This window comes from Rutilus rutilus, assembly GCF_951802725.1.
Source record: "Rutilus rutilus genome assembly, chromosome: 11".
Classification (NCBI taxonomy): Eukaryota; Metazoa; Chordata; class Actinopteri; order Cypriniformes; family Leuciscidae; genus Rutilus; species Rutilus rutilus.
The window spans coordinates 43128531-43138530 of NC_140216.1; the positions used below are offsets into that span (position 1 = coordinate 43128531).

The 10000-nt window shown below is 41.3% G+C and overlaps 1 protein-coding gene across 1 annotated transcript in view; it reads right to left on the minus strand.

Annotated features, from left to right (window-relative positions):
- Window positions 1–10000, minus strand: part of carmil1 (capping protein regulator and myosin 1 linker 1) — a 29328-nt gene that overhangs the window by 12679 nt on the left and 6649 nt on the right. Inside the window, exons 9-18 of the mRNA XM_084423565.1 lie at window positions 8639–8714; window positions 8451–8539; window positions 8254–8348; window positions 7952–8038; window positions 5767–5855; window positions 5568–5645; window positions 3393–3469; window positions 2981–3085; window positions 361–430; window positions 76–157 (exon numbers count right to left, since the gene is read on the minus strand). Of these exons, the coding sequence (XP_084279691.1) occupies window positions 76–157; window positions 361–430; window positions 2981–3085; window positions 3393–3469; window positions 5568–5645; window positions 5767–5855; window positions 7952–8038; window positions 8254–8348; window positions 8451–8539; window positions 8639–8714 (848 nt within the window). The remainder of the gene's footprint in view (window positions 1–75; window positions 158–360; window positions 431–2980; window positions 3086–3392; window positions 3470–5567; window positions 5646–5766; window positions 5856–7951; window positions 8039–8253; window positions 8349–8450; window positions 8540–8638; window positions 8715–10000) is intronic.

Genomic DNA, 10000 nt, shown 5'->3' on the forward strand with positions numbered 1-10000 from the left:
TGTGTGTGATTGCGTGCGTGTTTGAGTGAGTGTATGTGTGTGTTTGTTTGTGTGTGTGTGTGTGTGTGTATTAACCGTTGTCAGACACGTCCAGGCTGGTGATGTTTGGGATCTCAGCGATGCAGCCCTCCAGAATCTGAGCGCCTGCTGACCGCAACTAAACACAACAACAACAGATGAGTGTGTGTCAACCGACCTGTGTGTCAAAACTAAATATTATAACAGTAATATTTCTTCTTGTTTTGTTTTTAAGTTGTCATAGTAATAATTAATATTACTAAATAATCTATTTATTTATTTTATTTGCATTTTATTCCTCAAATGTTGCGGCCCTTGAGAAGGTTTGGTGTGGGACGGTACCTCACAGCCACTGATGTCCAGAGCTACATCTCTCAGGTTAGAGTTACAGGCCAGACCAAGCAGCAGAGCTCTGAACACATCAGGAGAACATCAGGAGAACATCAGGAGAACATCAGGAGAACATCAGAAGAACATCAGAAGAACATCAGGAGAACATCATGAGAACATCAGAAGAACATCAGGAGAACATCAGGACAACATCAGGAGAACATCAGGAGAACATCAGAAGAACATCAGAAGAACATCAGGACAACATCAGGAGAACATCAGGAGAACATCATGAGAACATCAGGAGAACATCAGGAGAACATCAGAAGAACATCAGGAGAACATCAGGAGAACATCAGAAGAACATCAGGAGAACATCAGGAGAACGTCATGAGAACATCAGGAGAACATCAGAAGAACATCAGAAGAACATCAGGAGAACATCAGAAGAACATCAGGAGAACACATCAGAAGAACATCAGAAGAACATCAGGAGAACATCAGCAGAACATCAGAAGAACACATCAGGAGAACATCAGGAGAACATCAGAAGAACATCAGGAGAACACATCAGAAGAACATCAGAAGAACATCAGGAGAACATCAGAAGAACATCAGAAGAACATCAGAAGAACATCAGGAGAACATCAGCAGAACATCAGGAGAACATCAGGAGAACACATCAGGAGAACACATCAGAAGAACATCAGGAGAACATCAGGAGAACATCAGGAGAACATCAGAAGAACATCAGGAGAACACATCAGAAGAACATCAGAAGAACATCAGGAGAACATCAGGAGAACATCAGCAGAACATCAGAAGAACACATCAGGAGAACATCAGGAGAACATCAGAAGAACATCAGGAGAACACATCAGAAGAACATCAGAAGAACATCAGGAGAACATCAGCAGAACATCAGAAGAACATCAGAAGAACATCAGAAGAACATCAGATGAGAACATCAGAAGAACATCAGGAGAACATCAGAAGAACATCAGGAGAACACATCAGAAGAACATCAGAAGAACATCAGAAGAACATCAGGAGAACATCATGAGAACATCAGCAGAACATCAGCAGAACATCAGAAGAACATCAGGAGAACATCAGGAGAACATCAGAAGAACATCAGAAGAACATCAGGAGAACATCAGAAAAACATCAGGAGAACATCATCAGGAGAACATCAGGAGAACATCAGATGAGAACATCAGATGAGAACATCAGGAGAACATCAGAAGAACATCATCAGGAGAACATCAGATGAGAACATCAGATGAGAACATCAGATGAGAACATCAGGAGAACATCAGAAGAACATCATCAGGAGAACATCAGAAGAACATCATCAGGAGAACATCATCAGGAGAACATCAGAAGAACATCATCAGAAGAACATCATCAGGAGAACATCAGAAGAACATCATCAGAAGAACATCAGGAGAACATCAGAAGAACATCAGGAGAACATCAGATGAGAACATCAGGAGAACATCAGAAGAACATCAGAAGAACATCAGGAGAACATCAGAAAAACATCAGGAGAACATCATCAGGAGAACATCAGGAGAACATCAGATGAGAACATCAGATGAGAACATCAGATGAGAACATCAGGAGAACATCAGAAGAACATCATCAGGAGAACATCAGATGAGAACATCAGATGAGAACATCAGATGAGAACATCAGATGAGAACATCAGGAGAACATCAGAAGAACATCATCAGGAGAACATCAGAAGAACATCATCAGGAGAACATCATCAGGAGAACATCAGAAGAACATCATCAGAAGAACATCATCAGGAGAACATCAGAAGAACATCATCAGGAGAACATCAGGAGAACATCAGCAGAACATCAGCAGAACATCAGGAGAACATCAGGAGAACATCAGCAGAACATCATGAGAACATCAGGAGAACATCAGCAGAACATCATGAGAACATCAGGAGAACATCAGCAGAACATCATCAGGAGAACATCATGAGAACATCAGGAGAACATCAGGAGAACATCAGCAGAACATCAGCAGAACATCAGGAGAACATCAGCAGAACATCAGCAGAACATCAGGAGAACATCAGCAGAACATCAGCAGAACATCAGGAGAACATCAGCAGAACATCAGCAGAACATCAGGAGAACATCAGCAGAACATCAGGAGAACATCAGCAGAACATCAGCAGAACATCAGGAGAACATCAGCAGAACATCATGAGAACATCAGAAGAACATCATCAGGAGAACATCATGAGAACATCAGGAGAACATCAGGAGAACATCAGCAGAACATCAGCAGAACATCAGCAGAACATCAGGAGAACATCAGGAGAACATCAGCAGAACATCATCAGGAGAACATCAGGAGAACATCAGCAGAACATCAGCAGAACATCAGGAGAACATCAGGAGAACATCAGCAGAACATCATCAGGAGAACATCATGAGAACATCAGGAGAACATCAGGAGAACATCAGCAGAACATCAGCAGAACATCAGCAGAACATCAGGAGAACATCAGGAGAACATCAGCAGAACATCAGCAGAACATCAGGAGAACATCAGCAGAACATCATGAGAACATGATCAGGTGTCTGCTGGACGTTGGACTGAGACTCACTTGAGTCCTTCAGCAGGGAGTCTGGTTCCAGACAGGCAGATGTTCTGGAGGGACGAAGCACTGCTGAAGAACTGCTTGAAGGAGGACGGAAACTCCTTCCCTCTCCTGCAACACAAACCACCAGACTGAAACACATGACACCTGTGTGTGTGTGTGTGTGTGTGTGTGTGAGAGAGAGAGAGAGAGAGAGAGAGAGAGTGTGTGAGTGTGTGTGTGTGTGTGTGTGTGTGTGTGAGAGAGAGAGAGAGAGAGAGAGAGAGAGTGTGTGTATGTGTGTGAGTGTGAGTGTGTGAGAGAGAGAGTGAGTGAGTTAGTGAGTGAGTGAGTGAGTGAGTGAGTGAGTGAGTGAGTGAGTGAGTGAGTGTGTGTGTGTGTGTGTGTGTGTGTGTGTGTGTGTGTGTGTGTGTCGTACTTGTGACTGAAGACACTTCTGGACATGTTGAGAACCGTCAGGTGTTTGAGAGAGCCGCGCTGCAGTGACGAACACACCTGAAGAACACCAAATATGATCATCCTCAAATTAATAAGGAACCTATATATTTTTATGCATAAAGACCAAATTAATACAGTAAAATTAATATTATAAATATGTGATTAGTATTATTTGAAAAATACTTAGTTTCTATTATGTTAAATCATTGCATTATATTCTATTCCTCATAATACTGTACTGTTCGATGTGTTTCTAAAAATGTAATTATTATTTTTTAAATTGAAATCACATTGCATTTATTATCATCAATTTATTAAATGTAATTAATAAATCAATTTTCTTTTTTCTTTTTTTTAATTAACCAAATTTATTTGCTAGTTAGTTTAATTTGTTTGTTTTTAATTGTTGTTGTGTGTGATTGTGGTGTTGTGTGTGATTGTGTTGTTGTGTGTGATTGTGTGATTGTGTTGTTGTGTGTGATTGTGTTATTGTGTTGTTGTGTCTGATGTGATTGTGTTGTTGTGTGTGATTGTGTTGTTCTGTGTGATTGTGGTGTTGTGTGTGATTGTGTTGTTGTGTGTGATTGTGGTGTTGTGTGTGATTGTGTTGTTGTGTGTGATGTGATTGTGTTGTTGTGTGTGATGTGATTGTGTTGTTCTGTGTGATTGTGTTGTTCTGTGTGATTGTGGTGTTGTGTGTGATTGTGTTGTTGTGTGTGATTGTGTTGTTGTGTGTGATGTGATTGTGTTGTTGTGTGTGATTGTGTTGTTCTGTGTGATTGTGTTGTTCTGTGTGATTGTGGTGTTGTGTGTGATTGTGTTGTTGTGTGTGATTGTGTTGTTCTGTGTCATTGTGGTGTGATTGTGGTGCTGTGTTGTGATTGTGGTGTTGTGTGTGATTGTGGTTTTGTGTGTGATTGTGTTGTTGTGTGTGATTGTGTTGTTGTGTGTGATTGTGTTGTTCTGTGTGATTGTGGTGTTGTGTGTGATTGTGTTGTTGTGTGTGATTGTGGTGTTGTGTGTGATTGTGTTGTTGTGTGTGATTGTGTTGTTGTGTGTGAGATGTGATTGTGTTGTTGTGTGTGATTGTGTTGTTCTGTGTGATTGTGGTGTTCTGTGTGATTGTGGTGTTGTGTGTGATTGTGTTGTGTGTGTGTGTGTGATGTGATTGTGTTGTTGTGTGTGATTGTGTTGTTCTGTGTGATTGTGGTGTTGTTTTGTGATTGTGGTTTTGTGTGTGATTGTGGTGTTGTGTGTGATTGTGTTGTGATTGTGGTTTTGTGTGTGATTGTGTTGTTGTGTGTGATTGTGTTGTTGTGTGTGATTGTGGTGTTGTGTGTGATTGTGTTGTGTGTGTGATGTGATTGTTGTGTGTGATTGTGTTGTGATTGTGGTTTTGTGTGTGATTGTGTTGTTGTGTTGTTGTGTGTGTGTGATTGTGTTGTGTGTGTGATGTGATTGTTGTGTGTGATTGTGTTGTTGTGTGTGATTGTGTCGTTGTGTGTGATTGTGGTGTTGTGTGTGATTGTGTTGTGTGTGATTGTGGTGTTGTGTGTGTGTGATTGTGGTGTTGTGTGTGATTGTATTGTGTGTGATTGTGTTGTTGTGTGTGATTGTGTTGTTGTGTGTGTGATTGTGGTGTTGTTGTGGTGTTGTGTGTGTGATTGTGGTGTTGTTGTGGTGTTGTGTGTGATTGTGTTGTGTGTGATTGTGGTGTTGTGTGTGTGTGATTGTGGTGTTGTGTGTGATTGTATTGTTGTGTGTGATTGTGTTGTTGTGTGTGATTGTGTTGTTGTTGTGTGTGATTGTGCTGTTGTGTGTGATTGTATTGTTGTGTGTGATTGTGGTGTTGTGTGTGATTGTGGTGATTGTATTGTTGTGTGTGATTGTGTTGTTGTGTGTGATTGTGGTGTTGTGTGTGATTGTGGTGATTGTGTTGTTGTGTGTGATTGTGTTGTTGTGTGTGATTGTATTGTTGTGTGTGATTGTGGTGTTGTGTGTGATTGTGTTGTTGTGTGTGATTGTGGGGATTGTATTGTTGTGTGTGATTGTGTTGTTGTGTGTGATTGTGGTGTTGTGTGTGATTGTGGTGATTGTATTGTTGTGTGTGATTGTGTTGTTGTGTGTGATTGTGGTGGTGTTGTGTGTGTCTGACCAGGTCGAGGGAAGATTCGCTGTTCGACAGGTCGAGTGTGTGCAGATGGTTGGGTTGAGACAGGAAACTCCACAGGTGCTACAAACACACAACAACAACACATTGATCAACACAACTGACAAGCTAATTCACATTACATAAAATAATGTTTATGTGTGTGTGTGTATGTGTGTGTGTGTGTGTGTGTGTGTGTACGTACAGGCATGTCCTCCCCTCTAAGTGTGTTTCCAGACAGATTCAGGTGTGTGAGTGACGTGGAGCAGAAACACTGAGCCAGAACATTCAGACCTGAAAACAGACACACACACACACACACACACACGCGTGGTTTGTGAAAAAAGTAAATAATTGTCACTGAAATAAGGCCATGAAACCCATACTGATTATTTATTAACAATGTGAAAATCACCCTGACTGCTCATTCAGATAAGACTGAATATATTCAATATATTGATTTAAAATTTGTAAGACGTGTTTTGTGTGAGAAAGCTTTATGCGAGGAGGCGTGAACACATCATGAATATTAATGTCTTTCACACCTGTGAAGGACAAAGACCCTCCCCTAATGGCTATATTAGGAGCTATCAGGCCCTGTCATTCTGAGCAACCTTGCACAAAGAATGAGGAGATTTCAAAAAGAATGGCTTTAAGATTGTTTGGATTTATTTACAACACAACATAATCCAAAGATACACAACAAAGGACAAAAAAGCACATTATTTAACACACTGATCTAAAGACAGAGACTTGAACAGTCACACACCTTTGTGCCATTCCTGAAACATAGATACCTGTAATTTCCAAGGTGTTTGATTTTTCACTTTACCATGTTCATGTACAGAGACTCATGTGAGTGTTGAAGTCAGCCGGACTCATCAGTGGCATCTGGAAACGAAACAACTGTGAACATGCTGATATCAAGAGAAACTATAGGGCTGCACGATTTTGGGAATACATTTTAGATTTTTCTGGTTCATTATTTTATGCAGCACTGCATGTATATGCCTACAATGCACAACAAAACTGGTGTTCATTTTATATATATAAAATAAACACCAGTTTTGTTGTGCCTTGTGAGATTGGAGTAAAAACATGAAGCCTAATGCACAGCGCAACTGACTCAAACAGCGCGTGCGGAGAACATTTACTGAGCGATCGAGCCGCTCCAAACTATGAAACATTATTGCTACCACATTATACATATCTATGTTTGAGCAGATATCCACAAACACAGTTTAACAGTAAACACAGGTCTAAACATTATAATAATCACCATATTAGAGTAAACACTCATACTAGCCTACTTTTATCATTCTGTGTTTTATTATCGAACATAAAAACATCCTCGTGTCGTACATGTGTATAGATTTAGCATTGAAATGTTCACCTGTCTATAGTTCATATTTCAACATGATTCTGTCTATTTAGCCTATGTATATATATATATACATACATTTTAGTCTGGCACCAGTTTGACTAGTTGCTACAGTGTAAAGTTTATACAACAATAACATGCTTACTATTATGAGTGGAAATGTCTTACCTTAAAAATCCTTCTCATAATCAAATCATGTTCTTCTAATTCTTCTGAGGTAAATCCAAGGTAAACAGCACAGCACAAACACACGTGTCTTCCAAACTCGATGAAAATCAGAGGACTGATGAAGTCTAATGCTTTGTTTAGAGGTGATGAGGGTGTTTACAGGTCTGCGTTCCTTCACGTGGACTATTTGCATGTCAATCGCTCATGCGCGTGGTCACATTAGAGCTAATTAGCTCGGACTGGAGAAGCTGTACACGTCGTTGCTTTCATACAGATTACTTAAACAGAGAATATTTGTTTTTGATATGATTTACATAATTTAAAAAAAGAGACTTCAAGCTTTGTAAAGACATATGTTTCATGCCACAGTGACAAGCATTCGCTGAGTTACAGTTCATTTTCTGTTGCGTTTCAGAATGATCTTCACATTGAGAGAGACGGCAGAACGTGCATCATGTTTATTTTCTCTACTTTACGAAAAACACAACATTTTGTTTTTATTATTAGTGTACAGAAATAAAAGAAGACATTTAACAGTTTTGAGATGATGTATAACACTTCCCTGTATGACAAAAATCGACTGAGTTATTTGAGTCTCTTTTGCACTGATAAGAAAAAAGCGAGCTGGTCGTGCCGGTGCGACGGCCGACCCCAGAGGGTTAATAATCTTTACTCAGAATAAGTTCCTCTTGCAGCATCTCTTCTCTGATGACGAGGGCGGGGCAACCTGTCACTCACATGAGATCAGCCAATAGCAAACCACAACCATCCAAACATCCAATCAATTCCCTACGGACACAATCAAGCCCCGCCCACAGTTGTGAAGAGTGTGTGTGCGTACCTTTAGCTGACAGTGAGTTCTTGGATAGGTCCAGGTGTTTCAGTCCAGGTGTGAGTTTAGACAGTGCAGGGCTCAGAAACATGACACCTGTCAATCACACACACAGAACAGTTACTGGAAGAACCTTTGTTTATAACTCCGAGAACCTCTCCAGAACATTAGCCTAGCAGGGACCTGTTCTGTATTTTAGATTTTTTCCCCGAACCGGTCAGCCCTAGTGTATGTATGAGAGAGTGCGTTTGTGTGTGTGTGTGTGTGTGTGTGTGTGTGTGTGTGTGTGTGTGTGTCTGTGAGTTCTGTACCTTTGTCTTCAATACAGTTGTTGGCCAGACAGATTGTCTTTAACGCTGAGTTTGGATTCTGACTCAACGCAGCAGCAAATCTCTGAGCAAAATCACTGAAACACACACACAGTAAAATGTAGAGGAAAACAGAATGTTCTGATAAAAAACATATATAAATATACTGTTCATGTGTGTGTGTGTGTGTGTATATGAACCTCTTGAGTCCGGTGTTGTCCAGAGTCAATTCCTCTAGTCTGGTAGATCGAGACACAACTCTGAATATCTGATCACACAGATCTGCAGTCTACACACACACACACACACACACACACACACATCATGATGAGTGTAAGAGCACATCATCTTCCAGCAGCACTTTATAATCTGACAGACACACAGTCACCAGTTTAAAGTCCTTTATGGAGAGTTTGATGAACCACTGATTGAACTCCAGCGCAGCAGTGATGGCCAGCAGATCCCTGAACACAACAACACAAATCATGCTCAACACACGCCACACACTCATGCTTTACACCGTTACAGGACATGATGCATGGTAATACTGTGGGATTCTCTGAAGAACCATGTGCATACAATGAATATGGTAAGTAAGTAGGGCCATTTTATTTCTTCAAAATTCGTTTTTTTCGGTGCCCTTTGGAATGGGAACTCACACTGCGTCTGAACAAGACTCGCATGACTTGTGCGTTCTGTGCTTGTGCGAGGAGCATGCGTGTTCAGTCCTTGAGGAGGCCGAATGACCGCACTTGATGAAAAACCTCTATTCACGTTCGTACCTTTTCTCGAAGTAAATGCGACAAGCGCCTGCGCTCCACGACTCAGGACCCGCGAACGCCAAGGCAAAGCAGAGAATGAGATTGTGGGGGTTTCAGGTCAAGCTGGCCAAAGAGTTTGAAAAAGATATGGATCTTTCTCACTCTTCAGTCGCCAACTCGAGCGAATTGCTGGATCGGGATCGTTTCCAGCCATATTACAATTTAGAGTGAACTGTTATCAGAGATCACGCACAGATGTGAGGAGGGTGAAGAAGCTGAACTTCTGGAGGCTATGGCCGTGCCACAGAGAGACTCACAAGAGACACAACCGGACATAACTCCCTTGAGCCTTCCATTTCTCCAGGATCTCAATGCTGAGGTTGGAAATGACAGATCGTTTCACTAGATAAGACTCTTATTCCTCAGCTGGAATCGTGTAGAGACTTTGAAGCTGCACTGAAACTGAAAATTGGACCTTGAACCCGTTGGACCCTGGAATGTTTTCCTCAAAAACCTTCATTTCTTTTGGACTGAAGAAAGAAACACATGAACATCTTGGATGACGTGGAGGAGAGTAAATTATCAGGAAATCTTTAATTCTGAAGTGAACTACTCCTATAAGTGAGTCTTTAGGGTTGAGTGCAGACTAGTACCCCCTCACTCCAGAGGGTCCTTATACACTGTCCACCAGTACCCATCTCAAGAACCCAGTGAGAAATTTTAGCATCCCTTCTCATTGTTAGGCACCTTCTGGAGTGCTGGATTCTTGAGATCCTGCTTGTAGTCAGACAGAACGTGGGTACTTTTCTCCCGAGGTAGTTAGCTTTGAGCAGGGATTCTCTTGCTCCCCCTAGAGGCAGTGACAGGGTAAGGAATTAGGTATTCCTGTGCCAGGCTCCCTTAAAGTTGATGCCTAGCATTCAGAGCTGACATACCAGACCCTTGTGTTGAGCCCTTAAGGCTGACTCTATCGCTTGGCCCGGCGAGGA